Raw genomic sequence first — 19228 nt, forward strand, 5'->3', positions numbered from 1 at the left:
AACTCAAGCCTAGAGAAGGCAAATGAGTGTTGCCAGGTCCCAAAGCCAGCTGTAGCAGAGCCAGAGCAGGACTTGAGCCCACCAGTTCAAGGCTTTCTCAGCTTCACTGGAAGCCCCCCAAGGTTTGCATTAAAGAGAACATAAATATGGATCCTTAAAGATGTTTTCTTATCTCAACCTGGAGGTGTTGCTTCCTCACACCAGGGAGCAAATGTCTTTACAAATCTGCCCGGAGTTTAAAGACAACACAGTGAGAATTGAGGCCCTACCCCGCCATCTTTTAGTGACACAAAATAAAAAAGGAGAAAGTCAGAAAACATTATGCACAACTATTAAGGGGGTGCATGGTAGTCATTGGATGGAAAATTGCTAGAAAAACCCATTAGCAGCATAATAACTTATTTTTAATGTTGAGCTGTTAGGAAAACACAATTATATGCTTCATTTATACTGAAAGATACCATCCAGCATACGGTAAAAACACTCTGTTCTCTATTTAAAACAAAAAACACACATAACTAGCAGAGAGAGAACTATAAAAGGGGGGGAAATGGCATTGTCCATCTGGATGGCTGCTACCCTTCTCTCCTCTTCTCTTACTCCATCCCCATTCACAAGCAAGTCCCCGTGCTCGAGTCAGTAATCTGCATATAGATTTGAAAAGGCCTGGGCCTCCTATGCAGATGAAAGCAGAAAATGCGCAGGCATGAAAAAGAAGCAATTGTAAGATACACCCTAGAACTTTATTCCCAGACACAGAAATAGCTAGAAAAAGACTTCACCTGGGGGTGGGAGGGAGGAGGGGGGAGAGAGAGAGGGAGAGAGAGAGAGAGAGAGAGAGAGAGAGAGAGAGAGAGAGAGAGAGAGAGAGAGAGAGAAGGAGGAGGAGGAGGAGGGGCAGAGAAAGGGAGGAGGAGAAGGGAGGGAGAGGGAAGGAGGGAGAGGAAGAAAGAAAGGAAGGGAGAGGGAGAGGGAGGGAGGAGAGAAAGAGGGAGAGAGAGAGAGGAGAGAGAGAGAGAGAGAGAGAGAGAGAGAGAGAGAGAGAGAGAATGAGAGAGATAGGCAGGCAACAACGGAAGGGAGGAAACGTATAGTCCAAGATAGCTCATCCAGTCAGAAGCAATCTCTGCACCTCCCAGGGATAATTGTGTTCTGAATTTCATAACCATTTGGGGCCTTTTGCTTTATGAATAAGCAATAAAACACAGGATTGGAGTTAGATGGGCTTCTCCAATCGTTCTTTCCAGGAAGGGGGAGGGGGAAGGGAGGGAGGGGAGTTGAAGAGGGAGAAGCTGATCTCAGAATGACAGGAGGAACTTTAGGCATCATATATAGGTAAAAAGAAAAAAAGAACCTGCAGAATAAGAGGGGTCTGCAACCCAAGCCAGCTCAACTCTCTTTTTTCCTATCTGTATATTTGGGGATTGGGACTTCAAGGGGGAAATCAAACAAGACTGACCTTTACGCCTAGGCTGTTACATAAGATCAGCCTAGTTTTCAACCAAAATATGTCTATTATTCCAAAAAGGAATGAGGAGAAATGTCTCTGCCTCCCCACATACAGACAAAACAACAATCTTCCGGGCTGGAGAAGCTTGCATTACATAGCTCTGGAATCTGATTTCATAAAGCCCAAGGCAGAAAGAGCTCCATACACTTTCTATTATGCATAAAAGACCATGGCCATTGAAGCCCAGGCTGGAAGAAGGAGGGAAGTCACTGAAATGATTCCAAGTCCAAAATAAAGTGAATTTGAGCTAGGATTTCCCAGTCTTAGGGATATACTCTCTACTTATCCAACCCTTATAAGGGGAACCCTAGTTTCTAGACCAAAGACAAAAGGTGGGGAAAAGGATAAAAGATTAGATCATTTCTTTTTTTTTTTTTAATGTTTTGGTGATGTTATTTTTTTCTTTGTTTAAACATTGTCACCCCTAATGACTCTCTCTCTTCTCCCCTAAAACAGAACCTTCCCTTCTAGCAAATACAGTCAAGGTAAACAAAACAATACAGCAGCCACATCTGAAAATGTATACTTCATTCCACATCTATGGTCTACTCACCATCTTTTAACTGACATTCAGGAAGCATGCTTCACTGTCAAGTCCTCAAGTTTTTTAAAGTCCCAACTGCCAGCTAGGTCCTTTGGTCTTTGTCCTACCCAACCATTTCTCAGGGCAGTCAAATGTCCAGCTTTATGAAAGAGAAGCAACTTGAAGAATAAGGAGGGCCATTTATTCCAAGTCCAACCATCTGTAAAGCTTGGAAGTAAAGAGTGGGACCACCGAAATTTATTCATTAGATTGACCTAGGTCAGATTCCATTTCTGACAAGTCCTCAAAGCACTCCTGCAAATTAATCTCTGCCTTGAGATAACCAAGGTTTAATTATCTGTGATTTTAGGGCGTTCTACTAACAAGCTTATTCTTGGTTTCTAACACCTGATTCTTGCTCCCACCTCTCCCTGTGGTGACCTGAGTTCCTTGAATGCTATGCACATGGACCACAAGCTATGGCAGATTCTATCAAGCTAGAAAGCCTTTGAGTAGAGGTCAAAGAATAGACTGCATCTCTGTTCTCTGAGGACCAACCTAGCTAAGTCCAGAGACTCTTATTGCCAAGTTACCCACAGGATGATGAATTTTTCAGCCACAGGGGCTCTAGTGGACTTGGCTACTGGGTTATAAAAGGGCTGCAATGAAAGTTAGCGGAGGCAGTATCCATCCCAACAAAATCACAGGTCCTTGAAGTATTGCAGTAAGTTTTAAATCTAAAACCCAGTTGGACAAGAGCCCTAATAAAGCCCCTACCTAGCTCACCACCCCCAGTCCTCCATATCATCAACACACAGTTATGAGCAAGGTAGATTATTTTATTTCACTGCAGATTTCTATAGATTTGGGAAGTGGCTTTCCCAAGTGCATTAGCACCCAAGAGGTGGGCGTTAAATTACATCTGCATTGAAGGGTGAACCTGTCACTAACAGCTGTTTACTTTCCAAAGATTGGCAGAGCTCCTGAAATGTGCCTGATTGATGGTCCTGCAAAGATGCCATTCTGAAAAACTAGAAAATCAAAAGCAGAGGGATATGAGCTTCCCCCGAGGTGAGGTACCCCCAGCCATCAGCCTGAAGGAAGATTTCTTTCTCTGTAGGCACTGGACATGAGACCACTGGCTTCCTTTGGAGGAGCTAGACCACAGAGCTGGTGATAGCCCATGGCCTCTGGGGACCAAGCAGAGACTTCCTTTGTCCATGGGATCCTACTTGTAGAGTCAGAAGGATGCTTTGTGGTCATCTTCATTTTACAGATGTGGCAACTGAGGCTCTTCTGGGCAATTTGAATCCACATCCTCCATCTCCAAATCCAACAGTCTTTCTACTGTACCACATAGTCTACCATTCTAGAAGAGGCCCTGACCCTGAAGAAAATGTAATGAACTGGTTCCCTGTAACTCAGAAAATAGATTTAGAGCTAGAAAGAAAGGAGACTGACTAATCTAGCCCCCTCATTTTATAGATAAGGAAACTGGAGCTTAGAAGTAACCTACCCAAGGTCACACAGATAATAAGTAGAAGCCATGATTTGAACTCAAGTCTTCTGACTCCAAACCCAATATTCTTCCTACTCTATCACACTGCAGGGCAGTAGTGAAGGCTTCTCAAATAAGCAACTCAGTGAGATAAGGGAGAATTCTAAGATAATGGCCAGAAAATACAGTGATAATTAAGATAATATAAAAGTTTACTGGATAAAATATAAAAACAAGCCAACTTGTTTTCCAGGGTTCCCAACTGAGGACAGAAAAACACGTTGACGACAAAGTAACCACCTGCACAGGAGATCCTGCACCACAGTGCTGTGGCATATGACAGAAATTTAAATTGTATGGCAGCCATTCTAAGTATCAGAGTAATTCATCAAAATTTATTACCCCATCTCATACAACATCTTTCCACTAAGATGTAAAATTGCAATTTACCACAACCCATTAAGTTAATAATTACTTACCATATGGTTTCAATGCTACTCCCAAACCAAACTAAAGAGAATCATGTAGGATTTGGCCTATGTAAATAAGATACCCGTCAGTTGCTCTCAGCCTACGAGTTAACAACAAGAGATGTACCAAAGACAACTTAAAAGTACTAGTAAAACTAGGTTCTCTAAACTGAAAAAAAAAATTCTACCTGAGCATTTTTAGCCATCCTCCTTCACATGTATGTTCCTTGGTAAAATAATGACCACTGCCAGTCATCCAGAGGATTGAGGCGACAGACACAGGTGATAAAAACAATAACAAAGTGCATACCAGACGCATACAAAGTAGAAGGAAGGTAATCTTGGAGAGGTAGGAATTAGTAGCTAGGGGGATTGGAGAAGCCTTCTGTAAGAAGGCGGGACTGGAGCATATGGAAGTGATTGTTGCTAAATCAAAACAAATTAATAAAATTTAAAAAAAGAAAAAGAAGGTGGGGCTGGAGCTAAGGAAAAAGAAGGCATTGGGGCATGTGTCACTCAGATCAGATCAGAGTGGTTTCACAATTCGTAAACTAATTAAGCCCTTCTTAGCCTTCCTTTGACATTGGTGCAATGGAAAGGACACTGACTCAGGAGTCAGAGGACCTGGGTTCAAATACCACCTTTGCTGCTTGCCATCTGTGCAATGTGAGGTCAGCTTCCCCGGGCCTCAGCTTCCTCATCTGTAAAGATGAAGGCATTGAAAGAGATAGTCTCTGAGATCCCTTCCGGCTCTAGAGTCTATGTCAGGGACTGTCAACCCTGCAGTCAGAGGACTGACACGGAGAAGTGCTGGGCAGAAACAGAGAAATCAAGCTGACCGGAGCTTCGAAGGCATATAAGCAAAGCAGGCATATTAATTCATGTTCCCAAACCCGGGCCTCACAGAAGTCAAGGAAAACTCTATCTCCAGGCTTAGAAAAAGAAAGGACCATGGGTCATACTCACTCCCACAGAAGGATTGGGTAGGGATGGGACACAGGGCAAGAGTAAAGGTGAGCAGGTGGGAGGTGGGGGGGGAGAAGGGGAAGAATTCTCTGCACAAGATGCTTGTTCTGATTTTGTGAGATATTCAAGACATCAGCCCTTTTCAATGGCATCACATGTAGCCCTAAAGCTGTTTCTTTTAGAAACAGAGATGATAACAAAAGGTTCACCACGTGCCAGACCAAGGATGTGGCCACTGACTTCAGGCTGCTTTGACTTTCAGAGGTTTTTCTTCCCTGGGTCAAAGGCTGCACTGAAGGTGCTTATGGCTTCTGCCAGACCTGGGCAGGAGACGAACTATTAGGGCTGTTTATATTCACTGAGACTGAGTGCTCTGGGCTCCACTCTGCAGTCTGGTCCGTTGAGCCAGAGTAGCCCTGAAGACCTATGAGAGGTCAAAGGCAGCACAGGCATGAGGACCTTCCTGGCCATTGCCAGGGCTTTATATTTCTTTCCTACTTTTCATAGGATCCCAAATTTAAAGCCAGGAGGGACATTAGAGGTTATCTAATCTAACCCTCTCATTTTACAGATGAGGAAACTGAGGCTGAGGTACATGAAGTAACTTGGCAAAGGTCACACAACTGGCAGAGCTAGGATTTGAACCTGGATCCTCTGGCTCCAAAGTCAGCCACCATTGAAAGAAGTACCTTAGAAGTGGGGGAAGGCAGGGGAAGAGAATCTGTATCCTAGAGCTGAACGATACAAAGATTCTAATGACCCAGCTACCATCTTTAAAAACATTCATCACTCATTTGTGCATAAAAAGCCCTTAGCAGTTTTCAAAGTGCTCATTTGAACATCACAACCCTGTTGAGAAGTAAAGGGAAGGATGATTATCTCCATTTTTTACCGAAGAAGAAACTGACACCCAGAAAGTGAAGTTCATAGCTTTCCAGTTCGAAGGGGTCTGATTTGCCAAAGGTCACACAGAGAATTAGTGCAAAAAGTGTTTCTCCTCTCCTGCCATACTTAATCACTTTCTTTTTCTGTATCAAATTTGTTTTATTCTTTACAGTTTCTCCATCATCTTGATTCCACCATTAGTGCAGCTTCTGTCTGAAGGAGCATCCTTCTGTTAAGTCTTGCCTTTCCTCCAGTTGGCTGACAGGGCACAGTGGAGCGTCCCACACAGAGAACCAACGTTGGTGGGTGGCTGAAGACAGTGGTCATTTTATAGCACCCCAGGCACTTTACGTCCATGAAACACGAGTTCGGACTCTGCACTAGGTGCTTCTTCTTGTGTTTCCGCTTCTCCTCAGGAGAGGGGTGCAGGAGGTCTTTGGCGAGAGGCATGTTGGCTCGGGGAGATCTTCACCGCCGGGAAAAACTAATCACTTGCTAAGGTGGTTGTTGTGGTTGTGGTTGTTGTGGTTGTTATTGTGGTTGTTGTGGTTGTTTGTCCTTTGTTCTCAGAAAGGACTGTGATATCAGGAAGGTGATGAAAGTGAATTGGATTTAAGTGAAGGAGGCTTGTGCAAAGTCACTAGCTTCACTTTCTCCTCCCGAGCCATCTAGGTCTGGTGGCCAGATATAAATCCAGTTGTCCTGACTTTCTGAGGAGCTAACTGTGTGGAAGGAGGAAAGAAAACCTCTCTACTATGCTGCTTCTCCAATATGGGGCCAAGAAAACCTGACCTGATTGTGTTATTTAAATATTTGAAGGGCTAGCCTAAGGAAGAAGGATTCCATTTATGCTGCTCAGCTCCAAAGGGCAAAACTGTGACTAAAGGGAGAAAGTTACAGAGAGGTGTGGCAGGCTTTGGCTGCAAGGGAATTGGCTGCCTCAATCAATCCACAAGCATTTATTAAGCACCTACTATATGCCAGGTACAAAGGATACAAGGACAAAAGGGAAAATAGTTCCTATCCTCAAGGAGCTGGGGCGGGGCGGAGGTGGGGGGAAGAAGGCAAAATAATAATAATAATAATAATAATAAAAGCTAGCACTTATATAGTGCTTTAAAGTTTGGAAAGTACTTTACAAATATTATCTCATTTGATCTACCCTAGGAGGTAGGTGCTATTATTATCCCCATTTTACAGATGAAAAAACTGAGACAAACCAGTGACTCGCCCTGAGACAGACAGCTAATAAATGTCTGAGGCTGGAGTTGAATTCATGTCTTCCTGAATACAGATCTGTTGCTCTATCCACTGAGCCACCCAACTGCTTATATGTGTGTATACATAAACATGTACAACATGTAGATAGGTATATACATATATATATGCATATATACATATATATACATATACATACATGGTCATATATACAATATAAAATAAATAGAAGATGATTTAGGGAGGAAGATCCTAGCAGCTGGGGTGAGGGGTGGGGGTAGAGGAGCAAAGGAAGATCATTTCTGTACTTTGGAGAGGACTGGGGAAAGGGAAACCAAAGATTTGACCAAGCAAATCTCCCATACACCCTCTCAAAGACAGATGCGGCAGCAGCATAGTGGCAAGTGCTCTAGACTGAAGTCAAGAGATCCAGGTTGTAAATCTTAGCTTTACCACTAACTGCCAGGCATCCTTGGGCAAGTCCCTTCCTTTTCTCTGGCCCACAGTTGCCTCTTTTATAAATTGAGAATGTAGGAATATATATTCCCTTTCAACTCTAGGGGTTTGTGGCAAGGAGGATGACTTGGATAATTTCTTACTGCTACAGTTATTCCTATCATTCCTGTGAAGAATGCTGGACACCTTGGATTGCTCTGAAGACCCTCTGAACCTCAAACCAACACACCCAGTATGGCTTTCCCTTGCCCTGTTTTAGTTGCTCCAGCCCAAAACAACAGCAGCACCTGGTGGTGGTGGCTGGGGCCCTCTGAGCTCCTATCTTAGGCACCCAACAACTATGGGGGTGCTGCTCACCACTTAGGTAATTTCCACCTTTAATCTTCCAGGCCCAGGAAAGAAGCCATGAATGAGCCCAGATCAGAGCTGTCCAAGCCTTATATATTAAGGAAAAGTTTGAAGAAACAAAAACACATGCTCCCTCTTCAGCACATATCACATGACTCTGCACATAAGTGTCTGTAGAACCAAATTTCCCCAGGAGGCTTCCTCTCTGAATTCCCATCCTAGGACATTCAAAGGGGTCTTTTTTTACATGACCATCTATATGCCGAGCACACTCAATACAACCTGGGCTACTGACATGATGAGTTTCCTGAAACAGAGAGAGGCAACCGAAGTTAACCAGATTCGTCTGTACTCCCTACTGCAATCCCTGTTTTTAAAGATGAGTTTGAGATTTATGGGACATTTAGGCTACTGTCCCCAGACCCCACATGGAATACATGGCACAAATCTTTCACACAATTTTCTCTCTCTTTCTTGTAAATGTTCAGATTTAAAACCGGAATTCTTGGCTCATTCTGGTAAGACCAAAATAAAAACAGCCAAAGTGAAACAGAAAACTGCCATTTTAAATGAAACACCTACAAAGAGTTGGAGACGTGCAATTGATTCTAAAACACATTTATTTGTAACTTCATATAGGGGCAGAGGAACAAGATACAAAGCAATTTCACTATCTGACATGAAAGTAGGCAATCAGAAAAGCATATTTTTATATGTTGGCTGCATTTCACAAGACTAGAATAGAAGCCGCTTTATCATGGGAACATAGATTTAGAGCTGCAAGGGACCGTAGAGGTCATTGAGATTAATTACCTCATTTTAGAGATGAAAAACCTAAGGTTCCAAGGGGTTTAAGTGACTTGCCCAGGCACACACAACTAGTAAGTGTCTGAGGCAGGATTCAAACCCATATCTCCCTGTTCTAAGTTCAGTTCTCTACCCATTAGGCCACTCTTCCTTCATCTAGGGCTAGCTCTTTTATAGCCTCTTCTACTTTTCACGTTCTGAGTGCATGTGGGAGGTATGGAGAGAGGAAGCTTCTGATGCAAGATTGAACTAAATCATTTTTCTGCAAGGCTATTCCCGAATTTCCTTCTCGATAATCTTTTGCTGGGACTCCTCCTCAACCCAGGTATGGTGGGATAGTCCTTGTGAAGAATGATTCCCGGTAATGGACATCCCACTGCTTTGCTCCTCCTGGCTGAAAGATCGATTCCTTAAATACCTCTGACACTCCCCAATATCCCCCTGAGAATTCTGGTTCACAGTCCCTGCAGCTCAAAGATGCTCTCCCTGCAGCATCAGGCAAAGAAATCTAGGTTGCCAGGTCTGTCTGTCATGGAGGAAGAGAGAGCTCTGCGTAGCTCTAGGTAGGCTTCTGTGTTGTGCTCACCGGCAGTTAACTCGGATGCATACGCTTGTGTGCATTTGTGTATGCTTGTGAGCTTGTGTTGTGAAAGGAAAGAGGGAGGGAGCCTACCAGGGCAGGGGCTAAAGAACCCCCAAACCCTGAGCTGTGCAAATGAAAACAAATCGATAAACAGACCGGCATCTCCCCAGTAGCTGAACACCCGCAAGCCAGGTAACACAGCCCGTTAAACCCGAGGCAAAAAGAAACCCCAGTGATGTCTGGGCAAAGCAATAAGAAGGAAGGAAACAAACAAACAAAATACAGACCACAAATAAGGCTAACTCACTCACCGTAAAGCTCTTCCTGCCCATTCTGAACATTTTTCAGCCTAAGCCCCTGGAGAGGCCAGGGCAACCAAGGTTCGCTGGGAGAAGCCTGGCCAACCCTGCCTCTCCGCCCGCGGCCGCGGCGCCCCCTCCCCCACCTCTCGCCACACAACGCAAGCAGGACTGACTGCTTCGCAGTTTGTCTCCGCACTGGGGCATTTAGAAAACCGCGGGGGGGGAGAAACGGTATAGACCATCTCCGATCTCTCTCCCCTCTTCTCTTTAGGCACGAACACACATAATTCCAAGCGGATAAACGCCTGGTTCAAATGGTCAATAGCGCTTTTTAACTGAGTTTTGAAATTCCCTCCTCCGATGGGGAAAAAATGGAACTTAGTTGCGTTTAACACTTCATCTCCAAGGAAGCCAAGGTAAAGTTAAAACTATACTTCCACTCGACATCAGCCTCTGGTCTGTGGGGGTGGGGTTGGGATACTCTGTGTGACACCTTTTATTATTAAGGGGGGTGAGGGGGGCACATCTAGAAACTGAAGGCGTGCTCGCAATCCTTCCATTTCCTAAGAGATGATCCAGGGGGCTGGGCGGTCTCGAGGCTCAACTGTGCAAACAGCCAAGAGGAGTCTAAGAGAAATGAAGGGGACCTCAGCGCACGGCCCTAGCTGGTGGAGGCGGCGTGATCACTGTTACTGGAGCCAGTGCCGATTACTTTGGGACTTCACTGGTTGTGAGGCGTCTGTTTGTAAATAACTCCGGGATGTCTCCCAGCTCCGCTATGACAGCTTCTACTCAGCAATTAGACTTTTAAAGCCCAAATTAACGTCAACACCGAGAAGTTAAAAGCCTCCGAAGCAGGCGTGGGGAGGCTTGTGCGCGCAAGGAGGAGGGAGAGCAGGAAAGAGCAGTAGTCCCAGAGGGGCCAGAGTGCAGAGCCTCAGGGAGGCGAGTTTTCTCCCTGGGTGCTCGGCGAAGCAGCATCCCCTTGATCCCCATCCCCATTTCCAATCCCAACCCCCTCCCTCTTCTCCTCCTCCTTCTCTTCCTCTTCTTCCTCCTCACTGGCAGAGGGGGGATAGGGGAAGGGGGCGCTCGCCCCTGTCCCGGGCCAAGGGAGGGAAGGAAGGAAGGACAGGACACAGGGCTCCCGGCACCCAGCCAAGTGCGCTCCTTTCAAACCTCAGGCCGGAAGGCACGAGTTGGTGGGGGGGGGGAGGAAGCATAGGACAAAAAGCGGCAGCCAGCCCGGGTCCGGGTCTCCGCTGGTGCCCCAGAGCCCCTAGAGTCGCGCATCCTCCCCGCCCACACTCACCTTATTACAGTGGTAATAGTCCAAGTGGCCCAGGCAAGTTGGGTCTGCGCCGGGGAGGGCGCCCACCGCCGTCGGAGTCGCAGGGTAGAACCTCACGTCCATACCGGGGATGCGGGAGCAGCGCAGCAGAGGGCGAGGAGGAGGAGGATGAGGAGGAGAAAGAGGAGGAGGCGGAGGCAGAGGCGGAGGCGGCTCCAGCGGGCATGAAACCGACTCGGGCAGCCGCTCTGCCTGGGTCTGAGTGCGTGCGTGAGTGAGTGAGTGTGAGTGAGTGTGAGTGTGTGTGCGCGGGGGGCCGGGCGGGGAGAGGGGAGGTGCTGGCGGGGCGGGCGGGGAGAGAGTGGAGCCCCGGCTCCTGCCTATTGTTCCTGGAGCCTAGGGCCGGCCCGGGGCGGGGTGGGGGGAGGGATGGGGAGTGGAGAAGGAGCGGGACCCGCCGATCCCCCACGCCCGCCCTCCTGTCCCCCGGCTCCGGAGAGGAGGCGGGAGCGGGAACCTGAGCCTGCTGCTCCTACTGGAGCTCCCTGCCTCCGGCCCACCTGAGCTCGGAGAGGGGACTCGCAACCCTGAGCCCTGTCCCGGGCCGGAGCCAGATGTAGGAGGGGGATGCTAGTCTGCAACCCGCAGAGATCGGGGCACCGACCCAGGGGGAGGAGAAGAAGATGGCGCTTTGGCTCCTCTCCCCCATCGCCGCCCCCGGCCCCCTGGCCAGTGCACCTGCTTCGGGCTGGCGCGTCCCGGGGACCGGATGGCGGGAGTCAGAGGTCGCGCAGGGCCCGGGCTGCATGAAGACCCCAGGGAGAGGGCACTGGGGAGTGGGGGCGGGGGCACTGAGCAGAGGCGGGGGTCCAGGCCGCTGCCTGAGACGGGGCGAAGGAGAGAGGGACGAAAAGAGCCTGCAAAACTCCGTGGCCCCGAGGAAGAAGAAACTCGAGCAAAGTAGAAAGCAGAGCCCAAAGTGACAGATGAGCCGCTGTGCCCCAAGGGCAGGGGCCGAGCTGGGAGCTTTGCTCTCCAATCTATGGACTAGTGGGGACTCCCAGGGGCTGGGCAAGCTGACTCTATCGCAGAAAATTTAGTGTTCAGATCCCGCCTGTATCTGTGCTCTCGAGTTATAGGATGTAGACTTGCCTTTGCCCTGGCAGGTGGCGGGGAAAGGGGAAAGGGCCCTGGAGAGAGGCAGGAAGCTGCAAGCTTAGACGGCGAAATTAGAGCATGGACTGAAGGAACTGGGGATGCTTAGCCTTTAGAAGAGAAGGGGGAGAGTAGACAGGACCAGTCTTCAGCATCCAGAGAGCTGTTCTACGTGAGAGAGATTCGATTTGTTCTGCTTGGCCCCTCTGGACAGAATCAGGAGCAGTGAGTCGAAGTTATAGGGAGGCTGATTTCAGCTCTGCAAAAGGGAGACTTTCTTAACAACCAGAGCTGCCCAACAATGAGATGGATCCTCCGTGGGGTGGGATAAAATACCTAGGAGGTAGTGAGCTCCAAGGCACTGGAGGTTTTCAAACAACACATTAGATGACCGTTTGTCAAGAATTGGACACATGACCTCTGAGCTCCTTTCCAGTACTCTTCCCGTCTTTGCTTGCACTGTTTTCCTCTGCCTGAAACGTCCTTCTCTATCTTCTCCACTTCTTCATATCTTCCCTTTCTTACAAAGTCCTCCCTTTTCTAGAAAACCTTTCTTGGCCTGCTCCAGTGGTCCATTCCTCTTTCTCTCCTGGAAGCTCCGTATTTCTCATTGGACACTTAGCATATACTTCCCATGGATGGTGACAAGTCTTCATAATGTCTTCTCCACTTAACTAGGTGGTAAGTTCCTTGAGGACAGGAGAATATGTTCAACTTCCTCTTTTTCTGTTGCTGAGCACAAGATAGCAGCTCAGTAAATATTTGTTGAAAGAATGAATGCTCCAGATCAGTACCTGGGGGAGGGGAGGATAATAAAGGAAAAAGAAATAAAAGCCTGTGGGACCATAAAAAGTACATAACTCTTTACCTCCTCTCAACCACCTCCTGGTCTCTGTTTACACCTCCCCACCCATATGTATTCAGTCACTACTGACATACAGTTGACAAATACTTTCCAGCTGTGGCCTCAGCCCAGAACAACCATCATGTAGCTAAATCCAGAGTCTGTAGGCAAGACTTGAACCCGCAACCTTTTTATTCTTACAACAAATTATAACCACAGCGTCTTACATAAAGATATCATTTAGATCCCCTTCATTTCACAGGTGAAAAAAGGCAGAATCAGAGAGGTGTGTGACTTCAAGGTCTCAGAGGAGGTAACAGAGGAGACTAGGACCATAATCTCCTAACTCCCAGCCCCAGGCTCTGTCCATTTTCCTATAACTTTCTCCCTATATACTTATTCCCACCCTAGACTCTTCCTATGGAACCTTCAGGAGATCACCACCCAAGAGGCAGATGAGATGGAAGTGAATAGAGTTTGAACCTGGAGTTCAGTCGTATCCAACTCTTCGTGACCCCATTTGAGGTTTTCTCGGGAAAGATTCTGGAGTGGTTTGTCATTTCCTTCTCCAGCTCATTTTACAGATAAGGAAACTGAGACAAACAGGTTAAGTAACTTGCCCAGGGTCACACAGCTAGTAAATATCTGAAGTTGGATTTGAACTCAGGGAAATGAGTCTTTCTGACTCCAGGACCAACACCCTATCCACCTCACCACCTAGTTTCCCCTGAAGTCAGGAAGGCCAGATTCAAATCCAGCCCAAACTATCTGTATCACCCTGGGCAAGTCACTTAACCTCTGTTTGCCTCAGTTTCCTCATCACTAAAATGGGAGATACAAAGACAAAAACAAAAAGATTCCTGCCCTGCAGAGGTTTACATTCTATAGGAGTAGATGACATGTAATTTGGGGTGGGAAAGGCACTTAGCATCTGGGGGGGAGGAGGTATCAAAAAAGACCTCATGTAGAGTTAGCATTTGAACTGAGCTTTGACAGAAACTAGATATCTAAGAGGTAGAGGTAAAGAAAGAGATCACTGCAGGCATGGCGGACAGCTACTAGAAAGGTACAAGACAGGCAATGGAAGGTCATGCTACACTATTTTCTCCAGGTTGTTCATTTGGTCCCTGGAGCATATTGGTTTCTAGACATCTCAAAGAAAGCCTGCCCCTCTCCCCCATTTATTTAGAGGGAATCTGAGATCCAGTGTCTAGTACTGGATGAGTAAAGAGCCTGGCTTCTACTGGTTGTGACTTGGATATGATTTCATCCTTGACTAGGAGTCTTTTTGGGGAAAGGTCAGGGGGTTGAGAAAGTCAAAAGGAAAAATACAAGGAAGAAAAGTCTTACCCTACCATGTCTCCAAACTGGGCCTAGGACATCTAAGCCTGGAGCCCTTTGGAGTGGCAGCCTAGATGGAGCTTGGACCCTCACATCCTCCTAATGCTGGGGGGGGGTGTAGAAATAGAAGTAGGGAGAAGGGTGTAAGGTTTGGGGGAGTGGCTAGATCTTGGGCTATAGACAGCAGGGTTTTTGAAGCAGGAAGTAGGAGGGTGGGCAGCAGTAAGAGCTGTCCTGGCACAATCACCCCTTGACTCTTCCTACATACCAATGGACACCCCCACCCACCCATCCCCTGCCATCCAATGACCGTCCCTGAGCAGGGGGGTGCAGCCCCGTTCTGCTAGGCCCAGGTGGAGCTAGTAGAGAAAAAACACTGCACAAGACCTGGGAGGAAATGAGTGTGTGGTATGCATCACCTTGGCTTGGCTGTCACTTCTCAGGAAGCAAGGAGGGAGCTCGTACAGAAACCAGCACACCCTAGGAACTCACCCGTGTGCTTTGTGCAGACACCAACAAGCCCAGGGGCATCCGTGCAAATTTCATGCAGTAACCAGCACTCCCTGGGAGCTTGTACATACCTTGTGCAGAGACCAACACACTGGGAGAAGGACAAAGAGGCTAAAAAAGGACTGTGGGATAAAGAGAATGGAAACCTGGTGAAAGGGCAGAGTTTATCTATGGACAGGGAGAAGAAAGAAGCTAGAATAATAGAATCCCAGTGAGTTAGAGCTAGAAGGGACCTCAGTGATCGTTTAGTCCAACCCCCTTACTTTATAGAAAAGCAATGTGGAGTAGTAGAAAGAACATTAGATTTGAGAGGCAGCATGGTGAAACATTGAACTTGGAGTCAGCAGTTTGCAGTCTCAGTTTTCATTCTGCCTCAGATGCTTACTAGCTGTGTGACCCTGGGTAAGCTGTTTAATCTTTCTGGGACTCAGTTTCTTCATCTGTAAAAATGAGAGACTTGGATTCAATGACCTCAACAGTCTCTTCTAGCACCAGATTTATGAATGGATTATGTATTATGATTTATTTTCTGGCAGAGCCATAACTAGTTTGGGACAAAAGAGCTTTGCCCTAGGATGCTGATATCAGTGGAGGAGAGTGGGGTGGCACATCTCTTCCTTTGGAATGGCTAAATACTCAGTGCCTACCCTCCAGGTACTCCAGATGCATGGGGCAAAGCCAGTCTAGAAGAAATGTCTGGGAATGGGCTCCCCACTCCCAGCACGATTGTATCAGAGGTAGTACTATCCTTTGTGCTCAGTGGAGTCTACGCCAGGAAGGAGTTGAACTAGTTATGACTGTGAATTCTAGTCTGCTTTGCCATGAACTTACTCTATGACTTTAGTCATTACATTCTATGGGCCTCAGTCTCCCCCTCTATAAAATGGGCAAATTAGAGTAGATGATCACTAAGGTTCCTTACAGCTTTTACAGTCTGTGGTCAATCAAGCAACAAGCATTTATTAATTAATAAATTATTAATGTATTAAACTTACTTTGTGCCAGACACCATACTGTACACCCAGGATACAAAGACAGCAATGGAACCAGCCCTGGCCTTAAGAAATTTACCTTCTATCTGGTTGTTCCCCAGCATCGCCAACAACAGGGCAGATGCTCTTAATTGTGTCTGGGGTTTTGTTACCTTTACATATGTGTAGCTGTAGCTTAAAGGGATTCAATTGCCATGCCAAGCCCAACCTCCCAGCTGAAGGTCCTTGTAAATAGGTCTGGTCAACTGCCGGTTGCTTGAGGAAGACCCGGAGGTATGTATGCAATGCCTTTTAAAAAGCCAGAGAAGAAAAGTTAGTCAGTCAGTCAGTATCTATTAAGCACCAACCATGTGCCAGGCAGGTGGCAGCTAGGTGGCACAGTGGCTAGAGCGCCAGGGCCAGAGTCAGGAAGATTCATCTTCCTGAGTTTAAATCCATACTTACTGGTTGTGTGACCCTGGGCAAGTCACTTAACCCTATTTGCCTCAGTTTCCTCATCTGTAAAATGAGCTTGAGAAGGAAATGGCAAACCACTCCAGTAGCTTGGCCAAGAAAACACCAAATGGGTTCACAAAGAGTCAGACACAACTGAAACTGATTGAACAACAAATGTGCCAGGCACTATGCTAAGCTGGAAAGATACAAAGAAAGGCAAAAACAGAGCCCCTGTCCTCAAAGAAGAGCTCACATCTTCATGGAAGAGACAATATGTAAATACCTTTAGTCCAGAGAGAGAACTGATAATAGAAGTATGTATAGAATGGTTTTACATATAAATACATATTTGTGTCTAATGGTAGCCATTTCTTGGGGGGAGGAAAAAAAAAGAAATTTTCATGGTAACTTTATTATATATTTTAAAGGAATAGCAACTTGTACATAAAAGATTTGCAGTTTTGTCTGCAATCGTATTTTTAATATACTATGTTATGGAAATGCTTGTTTTATTACATAAATAAAAAATAAAATAAAAATTTTAAAAATACAGACAGATAGATAGATAGATAGATAGATAGATAGATAGATAGATAGATAGATAGATAGATAAACACACACAAGATGCAGAGAGGGTAGATAGAAGGTAGTCTAAGAGGGGAACATTCTGGCAGTTGGGGAGTAAGGTGGGGGAGTAACCTTGAAAGTCCCCTGGTAGAAGGTGAGATTTGAGCAGAGTCTTGAAGAAAGCCATGGAAACTAAGAGTCAGGGATATGGAGAGAGAGAGAGAGAGACAGAGACAGAGAGACAGAGAGAGAGAGACAGAGAGAGAGAGAGGAGGGAGGGAGAGAGAGGGAGGAAGAGGGGGAAGAGACAGGAGAGAGAGAGAGAGACAGAGACAGAGAGAGAGAGACAGAGAGAGAGCTTTCTAGACATGAATAGCCAATGCAAAGAAAGGGAGTCCAGAGATAAGACTTGGGTGTGAGGAGCAGCAGGCAGTCCGTTGTCTATAGTTGAAACATAGTGTATGGAGGGCAGTAAAGCTTAAGAAGATTGGAAAAGTAGGAAGGGACCAGGTTGTGAAGGCTTTAAGTGCCAAACAGGATTTTATATTTGTTCCTAATGGTAATAGGAAGCCACTGGAGATTATTGAGTGGAAGGGAGATGGCATGGTCATACCAGCATTGTAAGAAAATCTCTGGCAGTCAGGTAGATTGTAGTTGGGAGAGACTTGAGGCGGTGACCAGTCAGCAGAAGCTATTGCAAGTTGCCTTCAGGAGAGGTGAGGAGGCCCTAGTCTATATATATATACATATACATACACATATATATAATATATATATACACACACACATATACATACATATGTATATACATATATACACATACATATTATGTATGTATATATATATACACACATACATATTTATGTATGTATATGTATATATATATATACACACACATACACATATATATGTCAATAACTATTCAATTAGTCAACAAACATTTCTAAAGCTCTTACTATGTGCCAGGCATTGTGCTAGGATGGAAAAGTGAATTGGGAGGTGGTTCACTAAGTGCCCATAAGACTATGATTGCCAACCACCTACACTGGGCTTTGCCCACAGTGTGAGCACCCAGTAAAAGTTTGTGGACTAAATGAACAGATTGATGTTAACTGGCCAGGGGCCCAGATGGTACATTTCCTTCTCTCTCCCCAAAGGCATCTGGGTCTCAAAACTTTTCTCTCTCTCGAACTGTGTCAGTCTCTCTATCTCTCTTTCTGTCTGTCTCTGTCTCTCTCTCATGCTTGTGTATATGAAGCTCATTCAATTCAACAGGCATAAAAAGAGAGTTTCTGCTCTCAAGGACCTTACATTCCTCTGGGGAGAGGATAACGCACTGTAGCATCATAGATCTAGACATGGAAGCTATTTCAGAGGCCTAATCTAGTCCAACCCCCTCATTTTACAGATGAGTGAACTGAAACCTTAGGAGGTTAAGCGATTTGCCCAGTAATATAGGTACTAAGCACCCAAAGTAGGATTTGAACCTCAATCCTCTGATTCCAGAACCAATGTTCTTTCCACTATATTATGCTTTTCTATGTACACAGAAAAGTAAATGCAAGGTAAATTGAGAAGTAACCCTTGAGACTTCAGGAGTCATGTACCTGCTAACCTCACGGTGCCATTTCCCACTGAGCAAAGAAAACAGGAATGAAAAAAGTAATTTGTGACTAGACAGTGAGTCCTTGATTCCCTTCCAAGCTCCCAGTTCTGCAATCTTGCATTTGGGCTTCTGCCTCATGCTTTCTTTGAATACAGCCAGGTACCCAAATCAAACACAGAATTCCCAGACCTAACCCAAGCCCAGCCAAAGCAGATGTGGTGGTTGTGTGTTTGTGTATGTATCTAACTACTTATCTATCTAATCAGCTGGGTGGCACAGTGGGCAGAGCATCAGACCTGGAGTCAAGAAGATTCATCTCCCTGAGTTCAAATATGGCCTCAGACATTTACTAGCTATGTCACCCTGGGCAAGTCACTTAACCCTGTGTGCCTCAGTCTATTCATCTGTAAAATGACCTGGAGAAGGAAATGGCAAACTGCTTCAGCATCTTAGCCAAGAAAACCCCAAATAGGATCACAAAGAATCAGACATGACTGAAATGACTGAAATATATGTATGTATGCTTTTATATGTATACACACATATATACATATGTGTGTATGAGGCTGGAAAGAGTCAACGGAAATTGAGGGTGGAGGGTACATGGTAGTGGACAAGGGAGGTTTTCAGGAATCCAGGCACGGCAGAAAGATTTAGACCTTTGTATTTTCTTTCTGACCTAGTGAGGGACCTGGACAACAGCTGTTAGAACTGCATGAAATTTTTCAAGTTAATGAACTCAATTCCAGTGAAGCCAATAATAATTGTTACTGTGCATGCTAATCCCTCTCCTCAGAACAGTGTACAGGGTGTTTTATTCTTGAAGAGTGTTCGTGTGCCTTCTCTCATTCATTTGATCTTGTAAGATCAGGAGGCAGGGCCCAGATTATGGTCCCTATTTTATTGATGATGAAAAAGTAT

General features: G+C 45.9%; 1 protein-coding gene and 1 pseudogene across 6 annotated transcripts in view; both read right to left on the reverse strand.

The window, feature by feature from the left end:
- Positions 1–11162, reverse strand: part of TOX2 (TOX high mobility group box family member 2) — a 327883-nt gene extending 316721 nt beyond the window's left edge. For 3 of the 6 annotated variants that reach the window (XM_078150271.1, XM_078150272.1, XM_020998640.2), the window contains exon 1: positions 10879–11161. In XM_078150271.1, coding sequence (XP_078006397.1) covers positions 10879–10980 — 102 coding nt within the window. In that variant the 5' untranslated portion in view covers positions 10981–11161. Of the gene's footprint in view, positions 1–9575; positions 10544–10878 lie in introns of those variants that run through there. The other 3 variants (XM_020998643.1, XM_020998641.2, XM_020998642.2) reach the window with 3 other exon arrangements.
- On the reverse strand, positions 5296–6942 carry LOC144455646 (small ribosomal subunit protein eS27 pseudogene; annotated as a pseudogene).
- Positions 11163–19228: the final 8066 nt, after the last annotated feature.

The sequence above is a fragment of the Phascolarctos cinereus genome, unplaced genomic scaffold (genome assembly GCF_003287225.1).
Source record: "Phascolarctos cinereus isolate Bilbo 61053 unplaced genomic scaffold, phaCin_HiC Scaffold_2;HRSCAF=192, whole genome shotgun sequence".
Classification (NCBI taxonomy): domain Eukaryota; kingdom Metazoa; phylum Chordata; class Mammalia; order Diprotodontia; family Phascolarctidae; genus Phascolarctos; species Phascolarctos cinereus.